Below are 17,999 nucleotides of genomic sequence, written 5' to 3'. Positions count from 1 at the left end.
AACGACATTCGTCCTACCCCAGAGAGCACATCTATCAGCACTAATAGCTTCTGTAGTGTACAGACTGAGTTTCAATATGTGATATTACTGTATTAAAAAAGGTTGATAATGGCAGATTGAGTGCTGTTGTAAGGCAGCAGTCAGAGAGCAAAACCATTGTGAAGGCAAGCAAACATTCAAGAACATACTGTATGGGCAGATTTTCAGCACCAAAGACAGCAGCCATAAATAAGTGTAAACAGGTGAATTCCAGAACCACAGAGAGCAGTCAGACATGTACACGCAATTCAATTTCAGTTTAAAAGTACTTTATTGGCATGATTGTTTTTACATACAATATTGCCAAAGCATTAATACACAAAACAGATAATGACAAGAAAATAAATAAATTAATAATAATAATAATAATAAACAGAAACAAATGACAATAAAAATATAATTAAAATAAGGTGTCAGGTAATGAATAAAATAAAATAAAAACTATTATAACAATATACACATGCTCTAGCATATATTCAGAACCATGGACAGCAGTCAGACATAAATAAATACTGGCAGAACTTCAGAAGCGGTCTAAAATAAATACACAATAAGATCAGCCTGCAAATGGCTTCCTTAAAGTTGTGTCAGCCAAATATCTGGGATAGGATAAATTAGTTTAACAAGGAAAAAATGGCACACTTCAGCCTTAAAGCAGAAAGTCTGAGCATAACAGAACACTTTTATGAAGTTTATAAGTTACATCAAATCTCACTGGATCTGGGAATATTGGATTGTGGTGGGCATAAATATAAGGGTACGGATGTTGATCTGGGAACTCAAGGTTTTTCACAAGAACAGACTTTCACAGACATTAACAGCCATAGCAGAATCAGCAGCTTTCCCATCATCGATATACTGCACCACTCAATGTCAGAGAGAGTGAGAGAGAGCAAGAGAGTTGAATGGGTAATAAATGAGGATCAGAGTAAGGAAGAGAAAAGCGAAGGAGGAAAAGTTGTGGGAGCTCAAGCACAGATCAAGAGCAGTTGCAAAGGTCATGGTCAGAGTCATGTGGCTGGGAAATGGATGTGAAGTGTTCTTTGTGTTTGTGTGTGTGTGCACATGTGTCTTAAGTGAAATCAATAAAATGGTGATTCACTGTAAAGAGCCTTACACACACACACTCACTCACTCATAAGAGAGCTGCAAGAGATTTAAGTGCACAACCTTCATACATCTTAAAAGAGCACAGTAATAAATGCTTTAGCACACAAAACATGATCTTGGTCTGTGCTGAGCACATTCAGAGGGCATGATACCATATTATTTTTATTTTTAATCATCCTATTGTTTTTTTTCCCAATTATCCATCAATTTACACTCCATTAAGCAAATCTGTAACAACAATTATTTGTATACTAAATGAACTGAGCGAAACTGATTTAAACTTTGTTTTTACAAAACAGAGCAAGAGATACATGCAGGAGTGGGTCTGTGAAATGTAGCTGTCAAATTAAAACAGCTTTTAAAGGGAAAGAATTATGGAACACAATATGTTCTCCATCATCAGAACTTTGTTAATGTGTTACAGCCCACTTCCTTTGTATCTTCGCTTAGAGAATCCAGCTACACAAACACATGCTAATGTATCTCTTTATCCCTTTAAGCCACACATATGTAATTTGGCTGAAAAGGCAAAAGCTGCCAAATATATGGGATTATATAAGAGAATGAGGTTACAGCTTGTCAAATTTCTGCTCAATGCTTAAGAACACAAAATGAATTAAATGTTTTTGGAATCAACAATCTTTAAGTCAATTTGGGTTGTCTTTTTGAACAAACCACTGAGAACATTTGTAACCTTAAACCTTGAATCTGAAAACACATCTGAAGACACTGTTTGTTATGATACATAATAATACAAGCTCTGTATCTTGTTTTACATCTACGTATTTATGATCTTGCTTTGAATAGCACTGGAAAGTACACTGATGAGCCAAAACATTATGACCACATGCCTAATGTGATAATGATCCTACGCGTGCCACCAAAACAGCTCCGACCCACCGAGGCATGGACTCTACAACATCTCTAAAGGTGTCCTGTGGTATTTGGCACCAAGACATTAGCAGCATCTGAAATCAGGGTAATCTGGAGGCCAGGGCAAAACCCTGAACTCTTCATCATGTTCCTCAAACCATTCCCGAACAATGTGTGCAGTGTGACAGGGCACATTATCCTGCTGATGATGTTATCTGGCTCTGAAAACACACTGTATGTAACGGCAAGAGTACTATTACCTGTAGCTCTAGAGGACTGCTCTTAACAAGTTTGAGTTGTAAGATCTTTCGAAAATATTCCCAAAAGACATATTACAGAATGTAAGTCTGGGAAAGAGCTTTGCTATGTGTATCTCATTTTCTGAAATAAAATATCTATGTATCTGTAGCACCTGTAGCACCACAAAATTATTCAGTGGTTGTATATGTGAAACTCCATGAGTTCTTCTCCTTGGAAAAAGCCAATAAATACATGAATAAAAGAGAAGCTTTATGCTTTTGCGGGACAAGGTAAATGGCCTTGAATGTCTTCAACATTCTACCATACTACCAGCTTTTGTGGTGTTAGGACATCAAAACCTGAACATTCGTGGACACGAATATTTTAGAATTTCAGAAATCATTGTGGTGTTAGATAGGAGAAAATGGCCCTAAGGCACAATCTTGTTTTCACCCCTGAAATTTTTCCAGACAAAGAAATGCTGTTTCAAAAAACTTGATCTCTGACCTTAAACTCAGCTCTTCATAACATTTTCCAACGTGTATTGCCCCAAAAGCCTCAATCTTCCTCACAATATTACAGCTGCTTCGAAATAGAAAGGCTTGGACATTGTAAAGCTCTGATAAACTGAGATTGAAGTCAGAATAGGACTGAACAGATGGATGAATGGCTACATTTGGAAGAGTGAGTCCGTAGTAGGTAGCCCATGAAATGAACATGGATTTGTCCAGTGCCAGCAATTTATTTATTTTTTCTCAAACTTGTACCGTTGTATGCTGAATACACAACTTGGCAAGTTTGGTGACAATATACTTAATCGGATTTGATGTTGCATATTTTCATCATCCCAAATATTCAGAAGAGCCTGATTTCGTCTAATGACCAGTACTGACGATTCGGCGTTGATCTGTTGAGGAAAGCTGGTAGCTAAATATGAAAAGTTGGGGAATGAGTATCTTGGTGCTGAAACCTCTGACCTGACTCAGCGAAACTCCACCTTTGACATTGGCACTGCCTCAATCCCCATTTGGCCTTCTTTGGCCCAAGGGTATTTGGCGGGAACAAAACACAGCAACTCTGCCAATGGTTCTTTACTTTAAAATGTACAGTAATTTAGAGGATTCACTCCTGAATTTAAATGTGCTTCTTACTCCCAAAATATTGCAGTGTGTATACATGGCCCCTATTATTAAGGAAGTGGAAGTGCAAAGGGCTGTCAAATGAGTGAGGGCTGTCAAGTCTGCTCATTGCAGTCAGATGCTAACACCATGACATGGCTGTGCATGTGTACTAATAGGGATGTAACACTAAGTTTGAAAACACATGTTTTCATGTTCTTGATTTGCACATTGATGTTGGCTCAAAGTGTAGCTGAACTCCTAACCTATATAATATAGTCTTTCCACCCTACCAACTGTGTTTAATCTGACTTCCTAAAAAACTTAAATGAAGACATTATTACGTTCCTCATTTTTTGATGCAAGTTAACCCTGCACAACAGTTAAGGTGAGCAAACATGCTGCCAATGATAATGGTATTTATGGGCCCAAACAGTCTATTAGTTTTTCCATATCAAATGCTAAACATGCTTTCTCTATTGGGCTGACCCTCATGAATTTCAACAAGTTGATTATCCTTACCTTCTGCACCAAGTCTTGGTGAAGCAAGACTAATTGGAAATTTCCAATTAATATTGTTAAAGCACACGGCTTAGATACAAAATGTAAGAGAATAACAAACATACAGCAGACCCTCTCCTTCCCCACAATAACACTATCTTACAAGAGCAATGGCCTCTCTTTTGTTAAGAAATGGTGATGTAGATCATGCTATAGATTGTTAAATAGTGTCAGCCCTTCACTAACTGTGTGTTTACAGAGTTTTATAAATCTAGAAATTAGATCTGTGAGCTTCCAACAGATCTGAGCCATGCGTTAGTAAGATTGTATTACATTCAACGGATCTCAGACCTTTTGTCTGCTCAGCACAGTGACTCGGCATTCTGTTTGCTCTGCTCTGGATCGATAGTTTATGGCCCTGCCGCACAGAACACCACATAAGGTCAATAAAACCCAAAACAGGAGCCGGGCAGTTTATTACGAAGAGCTTTTAAAATACCATTGGCAATTACCACAACACAAAGCCATTGTGCTCTGCAAGTGGTATTTGATTATGGTAATAAAACTTTTGGTATGAGATTTTACTCAGCATGCCATAGAAAATAGGACCTTAAGTCCAATAAACCTGCAGTTGGCACAGTCGAGGGATGATCTCCTGAGAAGTTAACAGATAGAAGCAACAATTAAATCATCTGCAAAGAAGTCAAATAAAAAATTTTATATTAACAATGGTCAGGTTTGTTTTGGATTCAAGGGAACAGTTTGTTTAATTTTAGTGATAACCCCCTCTAAAACCAACAAAAGCTTGTACCACAACAAGTGTGAAATTAATTACTGACAAAGGCCACCACTGCATTCAAGTGTAATCAGAGATAAATGACTCACAATGGAGAAAGAAAATAAAAATCAATATCAAGTCTACATGAATAACTAAAACAAGAACATGCACACACACACACACACACACACACACACACACACACGCAAATGTGTGCACATAGGTAAGCACAAGTTCATGAGAAATCTGAAAGCATGGTAAAATGCACAATATTTCATTTTTAAACATGCCTTTGAGAAGACCTAATCGCAATGACACTTTTAAGTCTTTTTGTAGATATAGAGCCTCAGAAAGAATCTGCAGGCCATGCAAATGTTAAATGCATGGGCAATTTTTTATTAGAAATCTGGACTTGTTAAATTAAAAGGTTATGTTTAAATTCATATTACTGTATTGTAGCAATAGTAGTCAAGTCATTTTAGTTTGCATATTGCTTTATAAAATAAACATTGTTTCAAAGAAGCTTCACAGAAAGCTGTGCATTAATGTCTTAAAGCCCCCCGTGAATAGATTTAAAGAAAATGATGCCTTAATGTGTGAAGGAGACTTAATGTGCATTATGTACTGTACATGTGCAAGCATAATAACTAGAGTACACATGTTCTGTATACACACGATTGTTGTTCTATCTTGGTGGGGATTTCTTTTTGACTTCTATTGTTAATATACTGAGCTAATTATATTTTCTATCCCCTTACCCTACCCCTTTTCATTAAGACATTATTTAGTTGGTTTATTAAACAGTTTTCCTCATTTTGACATTTGTTCTCCACAATATAGGCAAAACCTGACCCTCACACATATATATACTTCATTGAAATGTAGGCAATAAGGCAAGGCAAAGCTGATTTATTGATTTGAAGGTTCTGGGTGGCCAGTGCCTTTACACCATGGTAGATTCAGAAACAGAAAGCAGAAACTAGTACTAAATTTTGCACCAGTAGTGGCATCAAATGGAATTGCAATGTGTTTACTTAACATTATCTCAACCAAAAGCATGAGTTTGGTGTGGGGCTACCTGTTTGTACTTGTTTGTGTTTTTGAAAAAAAAATATTTTTGCAGTTCTGTTTGGTGCCGCTGGAGTTGCAGAAATAGCACAACTTACCTTTAAAGACCAGTACTGCTGTTTTCTACTCTTAAACCACACACACACACACACACATACACATACACAGTGCACATTCCCACACTGTTCACTTCTCCTCCTCCTTTTCTTCTCCAATTTGGAGATCAAAGGTTTTTCAGCACTATTAGACTTGTCACAGTCATGATGGCAATGTTCATGCATTACCATAAAGACCTAGTGCAACTCTCCCTGTGTCTCTTCTTCTTGCTGTCTCTTTCTCTCATTAATGCACTGATGTTTTCTGCGATAGTGTGGTTGAGAACACTGGTCAGCTGTAAATCTACATATGCACACTTGTGTTTTTATTGTGACTGCATACATGAGAAAAAGCAGTGTATGAGATATAACTGTGTGTTAGATTCGCTCGGTCACTGGACCACTGAAAAAAGTATCCAAACCTTACACAGTGATTGATGCAAAATTATCTTCATGTACACTTTATGGACAAAAGTTTGTGGACACCCCCTTCTATTTAACAGGTTTGGGTTTTGGTTACACCCAATACTAGCAGGTGTATAAAATCAAGCAAACAGCCATGCAAACTCCATATACAAACATTTATAGTAGAACTGCATGTATCCTTTCTGTTCCAGCATGTGCAAAAAGTGAGGTCCATAAAGAAATGATTTCCTGAGTCTGGTGTGGAAGAACTTGACTGGCCTGCACAAAGAGACCTTAACCAAAGTCTTCCTAGCAAGTTAATCCACTGGCGGCCATCTTTGGAACACTTGCAGGAAACTATTTCCAGTCAAGGAAAAATCTCCTATCTACTTGAATGGGGAAAGTCTGAAATCTACAAAACTGTTGGTTAAGATTGAATTCAAAGAACAAATTTTAAACTGGCAGTTAAAAGGTGATTGGCTCTATTACCTGTAATGCAAGACTTCCTTTCTACCTCCGTTGACCGTTGGGCATTCCAATTTCTCCCATTCATTTTAACAGAAGTGGCCAGTCTCTGCTAAATAGTGTCTGCCTTAACCCCAATGAAAAGCTTTAGGATAAATTAGAATGACTGTGAGCCATCACCCAACATCAGCACCTGACCTCACTGATGCTCATGTGTCTGAATGGGAGCAGATCACCACAGCTACGTTCCAATATATAGTGAGCCTTCCTAGAAGAGCAGAAGCAGTTATAGCAGCAAAGGGAGGACCAACTCTTTATTAATGCCCATGGTATTCAATATAAACTTATGGGTGTTGTGTTCAGGTGTCCATACTTTTGGACAAACATTGTATATGAAATAATTATGCACACATAGAGACACACATACCTTTATTGTATGTGAAGAAGCACAAAGACATAATATATATTTATAGAAGATATATTTAAAAAGTAAATTGTTGGTTAAGCCACAATGAGGGATGAGCCATGATGTACGCATTTCAGAAATAATGGCTGCTGTCTTTGCTTACTGATGTGGAACACGGTTTATTTTTGTTGCAAGACTGTATGTGAGGCAATTTGTATTAAACGCTAATTGACCAGCATTCACACACAGCTGTCTCAATAAGAGCCAGGAGAACAAATGTAACACACACACACACACACACACACACACTATGATTCCATGCTTAGTTGGTTTATCCACCCGACTAAAGGGAAGAAATGTGGATTTAAAGAAATAGTTCACCCAAAAATGAAAATTCCATCATAATTTACTCCCCCCCCCCCCACCAATGAATTTCCAAACCCATATGACCGTAGTTCTTATGTGGAACACGAAAATAAATGATTTCAGAACACTTGAAATATGATGCAAAAGCCACATAGACTACTTTTTTCCTGGTCCTTTTTTTAAGATTTGAAGTGAGGCAGTATCCACTGCCATTGTATCGAATACTGTAGACGGACTGTGATATTCATTAAAACATCTCCTTTTGTGTTCCACACACGGGTTTATGTGGTGAACTATTTCTTTAAGGGCAAGTATAAACTCTAGGTCAGTAGCAGTATTGCACTCTCTCCTGTTCCTACATTCCAAGTGACTGAACTAGTGCTCTGAGTAGTAGCTAGAATTGGTAGCTCTGAGGAGGAACTCTAATGCTATTGTGCTTGAAGATAATTTTATGCATTAATTACGTTATGTTTGAGACAGTCAGGAAATTAGTCAGACGTATTCAGTGTATTTTTCTATAGTGTAGTAATGATTAAATATTTAAATATTTAAGAAATGTGGGGGAAAAGGGATTTCTCCAAGCTTTGTAATTAAGTTTTGGTTATTTCTGATTCTAAAACTTGTACTGTTAAAGAAGCAGTTCACCAAAAATTTAAAAATGAGTCATCATTTACTCATGTCATTCCACACCTGTATGACTTACTTTATCCCATGGAACTCAAAAGTGATGAGAGAATTTGGAAAATGTATTGGTCGCTCTTTTCCATGCAATTACAATCACTGGGGACTGGAGTTTTTAAGCTTTGAAAAGGACACAAAGCACCATAAAAAGTGATCTGTAAAGAAGGTTGCAATTCACAAAAGTTCATGAGAGAATATTTGTGAACAAATTGTTCAAACCGGATAATTGTAAAGCAAATCCACTGATTCACTGAATAGAAAAAAAAAAAAAAATTATTCGTTCAATATATTTTGTGGTAAACTATTCCTTCAAGATGATTTATAGCAAGTCTCCAAATTAGCAGTAAATTCACAGAGTATTTGAGTATGCTCATTATGAGTTATAAATATTTTATTTTAATTTATTTCAGCTAAACACCTAAGTAACAAAACAAATAAAGTGGCTACAGTCCTGGGAAATCTAAAGATATTCTTTCTATTGTACCAGACAAGGGATCCCCTGATGGAAAGCTTCAACTTTAAGGATCATTACAGTGCCAGACCAAACCAATCAATGCAGTGCTGAATCTAATTAAACTAATATATTTCCATCAAATGATGGACATGGCAGGCTAACACCGTTACCACAGCGACACAGTAATGAAAATCAGTGTCTTCATAACAACATTCTTTCAAGAAAGATGAGTAAAAACAGAAAAGTAAGTGGTAGCTCTGCCATCCATAATAATCATTATAAATATCTAATTCTGATTTACTTGTTATGAGTAAGCTGTAGTTTGTTCAGAGCATGCATTTCTACAATATTAGGAATATATCAACAGACATACTGCAGCCATATGAAACATGCCAGAACTGGGTATTAGTGTTTTCCCTGTTGGAAGTTCTCTGATTGACTTTCTGGGTCTCTAATACACTTTGTAATGAGTGGCTAATGTTTTAATTATGTTAAAAGCTGTGCTGATGAGGAAGAAGAAAATTAGTAGTCACCCAGGGTGATTACACAACCTAAAATCTTAAACTTGGTGCATTTATTCTCTGAAGACTGCTATCTGGGCATACTACACAATGATTTGGTGTTGGGTATGAAGTAAGACAAATAAACAGTCATGTATACAAGCACTTGAAATCTCAAATCAAACTGTTAAAAACAAGAACTCTTTGATATGTTTGAGGACTGAAATAAGACACCCAGTACATTTACACATAATGTTGCACATATTTTCCAATATTGTGGAATAAGTTTTCAGAAAACTATTGTCATTCTTAAAATCTGAGAAAAACACTTTAGTGACATCCAGCAGTAATTAAGAATTATTGTGAGAGTTGAAAAGTAATCTGGCACAAACACACAAACACACACACACACACACACACACACCCACATGTTGGTGCAGCTATCTTTATGAGGACTCTCCATAGACATAATGATTTTTATACTGTACAAACTAAAGATTCTATCCCCTAACCCTACCCCTAAACCTAACCCTCACAAAACACTTTCTGCATTTTTACATTTTCAATAAAACATAATTTAGTATGTTTTTTAAGCGATTTAAATTATGGGGACACTAGAAATGTCCTCATAAACCACATTTATAGCATAATACCCTTGTAATTAACTGTTTGTAACCTAAATAAAAAGTCCTCGTAAACCACTTAAACCTGCCCACACACACACACACACACACACACACACACACACACACACACACACACACTGGTGCAGCTATCATTATGAGGACTCTCCATAGACATTATGATTTTTATACTGTACGAACTATAGATTCTATCTCCTAACCCTAACCCTACCCCTAAACCCTAACGCTCACAAAAAACTTTCTGCATTTTTACATTTAAAAAAAAAAAAAAAAAAAAAAAACATAGTTTAGTATGTTTTTTTAAGCTATTTGTATTATGGGGACACTAGGAATGTCTTCATAAATCACATTTATAGCATAATACCCTTATAATTACCAGTTTGTAACCTAAAAAAATGTCTTCGTAAACCACCCAAACCCACCCGCGCACACACACCCATATCAAGTAGCAATGTTGAAATGTATCCTCAGAGAGAACATCTACCTTTGCTCCTCCTCAAATCAAGTGAATAATAGAAACAATAGGGCTGAAAGAGACACACACACACACAGAGAGAGAGAGAGAGAGAGAGAGAGAGAGAGAGAGAGAGAGAGAGAGAGAGAACCCTTTCCAAAATTCCTCTTTCACAGTCTCACAACATGTCCCATTAGTTCATTTACACAGTGTCAACACAACAATGTATCCTACAGCTGCCAATCCAATTCTGACTGCAACATCCCAGAACGCTGCACAAAATATGCAATTTCTCACATGTAAACTCACAAATGTATAAATAATATAATATTCGCTAACTTTTTTAAAGTAAACTTTTCAAAGTCTTAAGTATAAAATCCTATAATATTTTGAGCTGTGGTGCAGTGGATAGAGCATGTATTCTAGGCCCATCGAGCTGTGGATGTCATGTGGGAGACACAGGTTCGAATTCAATGTTGTGTACTGTTCCCATTCACTTTCTCTCTCCAAAATAACTTCCTTTGTACTTTTTTTTTTTTTTTTTTTTTAATAGCGCTTTTCGGAATAAACATCGAACTTTGGGCTAATCAAGAAATAATGAAGCGTTCATGCATGAAGCGGATTCATGCATGAATAATGGTGATTGTTAATGCATTAATTAACATTTGTGAATAAACTAAATCAAACAGGCTTTATAAGAAAGAATATGTAGAACTTCAAACTTTAAAATGATTATCATCATCATCATCATCATCATCATCATCATTATCATTGTTAATAATAATAATTTGTTTTGTTTATTTTTCCATGGACATTTGTGGATGTACTTTAAACATTTAATCTTTTTTTTTTTTTGTGTAAACTTCATCCAAATTGCAAATATTTTCTGCCCAGAACTACAGTACAGTACAGTATGTGGAGGGTTTGTTTCTGGCAAGGCACTTATTAGCGTCACACTCTAAGATGGTTTTCACACTGGCACGTTTGCTGCAGTCCGAATCCAAGCGCGATTGTTCCCGGCACTCCTCGGAGCATTTGTCTGGTTTCAGTCTTGCATATGAACTTGTCGAACCCTGGTGCTTTTCCGTCATCAACTTGCATCATCACAAATGTGCACATGATGGAAAACACGACGTGGGTCACTATATTTTTGTTTTTTTATTTTTTTTATTTTTTAATTTTTTAATTAATTATCAGAATCAGAATGAGCTTCATTTCCAAGTATGCTTTCACATACAAGGAATTCTTCTTGGTGACAGAAGCTTCCAGTGCACAAACAATACAACAACAAGACAGAGATAATAAAAAATAAATGAATAAAAATAAAAATAAAAAGTGAATAGAAATATAAGTATATATATAGAAATACGTAGTATGTACGTACAAGTATGTACAAATACAAATCTGTTATATACAGTGCAATTTTGTGTCATAATACGCACTAGAGTGAATGGCACTTGCATCTCTGTGTGTCACATGCCATAATTCTGTAGTTGTACTTGTCCAGGATGTGCATGTGACTATATATGATGCTCAAAAACTTGTATCTTTTTTGAGGACACTTTTCATGGTTGCATGCTCACGCACATACAGTATATAAAAGATACCTCACCTTTTCTGTGTACCACAACATTTCCCTGACACTCATGATGCATGTGTGTGTTTGTTTTTGTGCAGCTGATGATGTCATTATGCTTAAATCGGCAAAAAAGCATGCGCAAGTAATTTTACTTCCTGAACAAATGCGGACTGAGTACTTTGCTTTCTCACTCAAGAGAACCATGCCACAGTTCCATTGCAACTAAGCTCAGACCACCTCCTACTAGTAGGTTTGGGTTCGGTACCACGGTCCGCTCCCTGGTCCGCAGAACAGCTTTCACATTACCGACTTTTCGTGCGAACCGTGCTCTTTCCATTGGTATTGCTGGCATTTAAAAAAAAAAAAAAAAGAGAAGAAAATATTGGTTGTTTAGATGGACAGAATTAATGATTAAAGTCAGAGAGTTCATAATATTTTTTTTTTTTTTTTTTTTTTATGATGTTATGTGCAGTATTTAAATAATTTATTTGAACATAAAAAAAATGGGGGCGGGGGATAAAATTGTATACTATTCAGGTATTATAAAAGACTCTCTGAAATAATGTATCCTTAATTTATTATTTTCTTCTTTAAAAAAAAAAAAAAAAAAAAAAACTCCACTTACATGGTACTTTGCTATATTACCACATTCATATACCATTGTATTAATATGGTGCTCCCAGGTAATGGTAGATGTCCAAAAACATGGAAATGTCATAGTACTTTTTTAAGGGTTTACGTGTAGGCTCATAAGTGTTTGGATACTCTTTTGGTTGGAAAATTTCTTTACCTGATGTCATTCAAAAGCTGCACATGTATTGAACTTAATAAAGACTTTCTTCATCATTGGCAAACGATAGGATGTATTTGCAGGTTTGGTTTCCATTGATTTATTGTAGATCCACTGCAACCAGTGTTATCTTTATTTGCTGTGTTATAAAATATTCCATGAGCTTGTTGACATGGGAGAGCACGCGCCAAATGATTCAGCAGTGCAAGCTCAAGCTTTCTGAGTCATTCAGATTGAATCATGAAACGATTCAGACCGCTTTCCCATCACGTGTGACAAATTCATTATAAAGAACCCACTCAAATGTGCGATTCATTTGTTATCGGACATCTTTAGTTCTTCAAAACTGACATTAGTAAACAAGGCATGATGTAGCGGTGTAGCTTTTGTCAATGCTACACCGCCACCATGTCAAAAATATAGCTTCGCTACTGAAAAGCTACTTGATTTAAAAACTAGCAAAGCTACCATCTCGCTACTCAGAAATGTAGTTAAGCTAATAGCTTCACTATTTGTAGCGAAGCTACTGCCTATCACTGAGCAGCAGTAGTGACTGTGGAGAAACAGGATATGCATAAGGAAAAGCAGGAAGACCTGTTCTGAGACCTGTGCACAATACTGCAGTGTATAGACACCCATAAATAACACTGATTGAATATGTGGCATGTTTAAAATGAATTGTTACCTTTCAAAGCTTTTTGCTGAGCTTTGATAGATGTGTAGTTTAACTCAGCAAATCTCAACCTTTTTGTCTTCAAGGCCCAAACTATCCAAGACAATATTCAAAGCCCTCTCCCCCAAAAGCTAGGAGTGTAAATAAATGAACTCACAAGTAATTTCATTAAGTTTCAAGAACTGAGAGTTTACATGTTTTCGGCCTATATCTTAATGTGTAGTGCTCCATAGCACTTAAATTTAGTTAGATTACTTTAATATAACTTTGAATAATTGTAATTTTTTGGCCCCCTTGGAACCCTGGAGGCCCCCTGGTTGAGAACCACTTTTGTAGAGTTGTGAATAACTATTTCTTTGGGTAATTCATTGGTTGACTGAAATATCAGTTTGCTAACAGGCTGAATGGGTGCTACAGTAGCTGACAGAGCTGTGTGTGAATACAGCGAGGGTTCTGGGGTTGGGGGTCTTTATGAGCAATGCAAATGCAAATAGCGCGTCATGCTCAATCAAAATCGCATTATGAAAATCAGCCTGGGCAAGATCAGTGATTCCACTTGATGTGTTTATAAATGCTGTGGATGCCCTGAAGAAACAAATTAATTCCAGAATTGGGATCAGAAAGGTCAGATATGAGTGTTAAAAATGTGCCGTATAATGTCTGAAGCATGACAGAGGGCATCACAGGACAAGATCTAACGAGAGGGCAGTGCAGAATGTGAGAGCCATTTTCAAGCACTCCATGAAATACTAAGTCACAGAGAATATGAGAAACACCAGAGCAAAAAGGTGTGAGAGAGACAGAGAGGTACAGAAGAAGAGAGAGAATTGTAGAGGTCAAACTCACAGTGGAGAAGTTGTGAGCTCCACAGAGCTCTCCGCGGTACTTGCAGCCCAGTAGCATATCCTCCAGCTGGTGGCCCAGTCGGTCCATGAACTCCAAGCTGGTGCCCTCAAAACGCCGCGGAGGCAGAAAAAGACGGAAGTCTGACAGCTTGCTGAACCAGGCCTGTCTGTCATCTTGAAGCAGGTCTAGCACCAGGGGCTTGGCCGTGCGGTTAGCCAGCAACAGTCCGAGCCAGTGACCCGCAAAGTACAGATCACTTTTAGTAAGGTGATACAAGCGTATGGGATTATTGTTACAGATGGTGACCGTGGGGAATGCAAGTTCTTTCGCCCACTCTGTGTGGACTCTTGTGTGGGTGGGGAAGGCCAGCCAGTGAAGCAAGCGATTTGAGGACCAAGACAACAGAAGACCCAGAGATGTACAGAATGCTAACATCCAAAATGCACGGTGGCCAAGAGTGCTAGTTGGGGCGCAGATGTGCCGTAAACCATGGAGGCGAGTCCGTGTCAAGAGGGCCACGGTGAGGCGGGACAAACCGTCTCGTGGGGCTCCAGGTCGGGCAGGGTGACGACGGGCCCTGTGTTGGCCCAGGGTGGGCGAGGCAGGGCGCAGACAGCAACCTTCCAGAGCCATGAGGGCCCACAAAGCTGCTAAAGCAGCAAGGGGGAAGGCTTCATCTCCCAGCCAGGCCTCCACAACCAGGGCCCTCATGGGAGAGCCACAACACTGACTTCCAGAATACTGATCTGACCTTTAGAGTCCAGCGATGAAAATAAAAACACTCACTAAGCTATTCTAACAACTACAAAGAACTACACAAGTTTTAATAAAAATGTACAATCCCAAGGCAATTTTAAACTTCTACTTTACAATCCACTTTAATATCCTAGTAAACTTATTACAACTTTATTTCTGGATAAACTAAACACATACTTACACACAAACACACTGCTCCCTAAGGTGACCAAAAAATCAACACATGTCTTCATGCCCACAGGCATGTCTATATAACCCCTCAGGCGAAATCCCCAGGCTATTTTCCTTTTTTGTCTCACTTTTTCTGTCACTTTAACTCTCTCTCCCTCTCCTCTACCTCTCCCCCCTCAGTTCATCTGGTCAGGGTACCCAAAGTTTGTCTGGGGTTTGGGGACAGCCTGCAATCTTCCTATGAGCATCTCACAGCTTCTGCTAAAGTTCAACAGAGGAAATTGGAGTCAATGAGGCAGTTATAATGGAAGTGATCTTAATGAGAGAGAAAGATTCAATAGATACAAGACAGATAATTAGAGTAAGAGAAAACAATGGGAGGCAGAAAAGCAGTGGCCGAATGACAGAGTCACAAAAGAGAAGACCGATTTGCATGAGTTTTAAGGCAGCCTGACCTGTTGGCGAAATCAGCTGTCTTGCATGGCTCCCTCCATATTCCCTTGAGAAAGACTTCCACAAACACAAGCTAGAACTGATTCCACTATCCCACTGCCACCCAAATCAATTACACACACAAACTCACTCCTGTTGTTTTCTTTCCTCTTTTTCTCTGGCGTTGTCAGTGAACTGCCCAATTTTAGCCCTCCAATCTCTCTAGCTTTCTGTCCTCAGCTATGGGGGCATGTGGGCAAAACCCTGGTGTGAGAGAGGTCGTACTTCATTCTAGTTCACACATACACACACACACACACTGACTCTTGCCTGCAGGAGAGCTGAGCGCCGCTGATGTAGAATCTGTTCTGACATGGTCCAAATTCAGCATCTCACTCTCTCTCCTCTTTTTCTCACCCTCTCTTTTTCCATCTTTCTGTTTTTCTCGAACAACATCCTTTATAGTCTGTTGCTTTTAGTCTCTTGTTTTTGTTTTATGTTTGAGTCTTTGCTAAAAATCCATTCCCAGAAAATCTAATTCTTCAATTTGCCTCCATGCCCCTCCTCTCTGTCAATAAAAGCTCACTTGCTCCTCCCTCTGCCTCTCGTCTGCCTTCTATTGTCTTGTATTGTTGTCTGGATGGCTTCACTTCTGCCTCTTTGGTCATTCAAGAGAGAGAGAATGAGTAAGCAACAAAAGCCGCTCCGCATGTGTGCTTTGCTTTCCTTTCCGCTGCTTAATTGCTCCTCTGTTGCTGCGGTGCTGCTCTCCTCTTCCCTTTGCGCTCTGTCGCTCTGTCCGCTCAGTCCGCTCAGCATTCCTCTCCTCCTCCTGGGTCACTCCATCCATTCACTCCTCCTCCTGCTCTGTCATTTCTGTTCTCGCTGCACTCCTTCGTGTCCACACAGCCAGCGCCTGACTCAGCCTGTGCCAGCACTCTCTCTCTCTCTCTCTATTTCCCTCTCTCACTCACTCTTTTTCTCAATCTCTTTATTTGCCTCTTTCTTTCTGTCTGCTTCCTAGAACAAGGCTGAAAAGAAACAAAAGAGTGCCATTAATGTTTCTCTTCATGTGCTTGTGTTGAAAATTAAAATTGCGGTGTATATGTGTATGTGTGTGTGTGGGAGAGTTGCTTTTGCGTGGGAAGGGAAGCCAAAATGTCTCACTGGTGTTTCATACTTCCTTTTTCTCACTCTTTTTTATTCTATTTCATCTCGCCATCTTTTTATATTACTTTTCTGATGTTTTATTTTTTTTTTTAATTCTCTCTGCTTCTCATTCTTATTCATTCATCCATTCATTAATTGATTTTCTCCATCTTCACTCACATGCAGAGTTGAAATTACCTGTAAGAGTCTTTGCCACATGAGTGCATGTGGATGATATTGTGCAGATAGGCAGAGAGACAGGGAGTAACAGATCACCAAATATTAAGAATTAAACAGATGAGAGTGAAGAGTTGTTTTGACTCAGTACTCAAATTACACATGCTTCTCTTATAATGGCTGACTACTTACAGTTTTAAAGTCTATAATCTCATAGAAGACATCCTGTTTATTTTTGTTATAAAATTGCAAGCAACTTGTGGAAGAACACTTTATGACACTCTTTATGAATCTCATGATTTAAGGTTACCTGGACATCACCTGTGATCATGACTCAGAGCAGGAGTCATGCAATTTTCATGTTGATATGTTATTCAATTAAACATTTAAAACCAAAATATTACTTGCTTTGATGAATATAAACAACACATCGTATTTACATATTTTAAATGGATGAATTAATTAATTTTACACTTATAGCACTTTTCTGACACTACACTCAAAGTGCTTTTACTTGGAGAACAGTGGACTCTCCTTAAATACACCAGTTACCAGTATATTTTAATATGATTATTCAAGTGTTTTATCTACTACTAATGTTTGAATTGTCTTAAACTTATCAATTTAAGATGTGAAGCTCGTGATATGGCTGATGTGAGTTCAATGGAAGACTTTATTATTTGCACAGCCTCAGTAATACGATAATACAAGTAAACATAATACTTCAATAGTACGTCTATGCAGTATTGCACACAATAAAACTAGAAACATAAAATGAGGGGCTTGCCATAGAAAGTGTATGCCCATACACAGCTTCAATGAGAAAAGCATTTACGTTCAATAAACAGATGGTTCCATTTGACTTATGATTTTATTGTAATTTTTCATAATTTTAGTGTATGAATATCTCTGAGTCGCATTGCGATTAATGAAGACAGACAGATTACATTAGATTACATTAGATACATCACAACCAGTTAAAACTCGAGTAATGTTCGATTCATAAAAGCATGAAAAGCAATATACAGTAAGTGTCAACAACCCTACCAGACAACATGTCCAAGCATTATACAGTAGCAAATAAAGAACTTCGCCAAACAGTTAATAGATAAGCATCCATCCAGACTGCTGCGATGCTGTCCTGAACTGTGTGACTGACTGTGTAGCTTGCCAAGCTGGGAACACGCGATAGTCAGTACTTCTTTTCTCTCTTTACGGACATGACCTAA

At 37.9% G+C, this 17,999-nt stretch overlaps 1 protein-coding gene across 3 annotated transcripts in view; it reads right to left on the bottom strand.

Moving 5' to 3' along the window:
• The window catches only part of LOC127451835 (acid-sensing ion channel 2-like), a 182,556-nt gene extending 166,249 nt beyond the window's left edge, over nucleotides 1-16,307 (bottom strand). For all 3 annotated transcript variants that reach the window (XM_051716804.1, XM_051716806.1, XM_051716805.1), the window contains exon 1: nucleotides 14,086-16,307. In XM_051716804.1, coding sequence (XP_051572764.1) covers nucleotides 14,086-14,796 — 711 coding nt within the window. In that variant the 5' untranslated portion in view covers nucleotides 14,797-16,307. The remainder of the gene's footprint in view (nucleotides 1-14,085) is intronic.
• Between the last annotated feature and the right edge of the window lie 1,692 nt (nucleotides 16,308-17,999).

Source organism: Myxocyprinus asiaticus, chromosome 14 (genome assembly GCF_019703515.2).
Source record: "Myxocyprinus asiaticus isolate MX2 ecotype Aquarium Trade chromosome 14, UBuf_Myxa_2, whole genome shotgun sequence".
Classification (NCBI taxonomy): domain Eukaryota; kingdom Metazoa; phylum Chordata; class Actinopteri; order Cypriniformes; family Catostomidae; genus Myxocyprinus; species Myxocyprinus asiaticus.
This window is presented reverse-complemented; position numbering and strand designations above follow the sequence as displayed.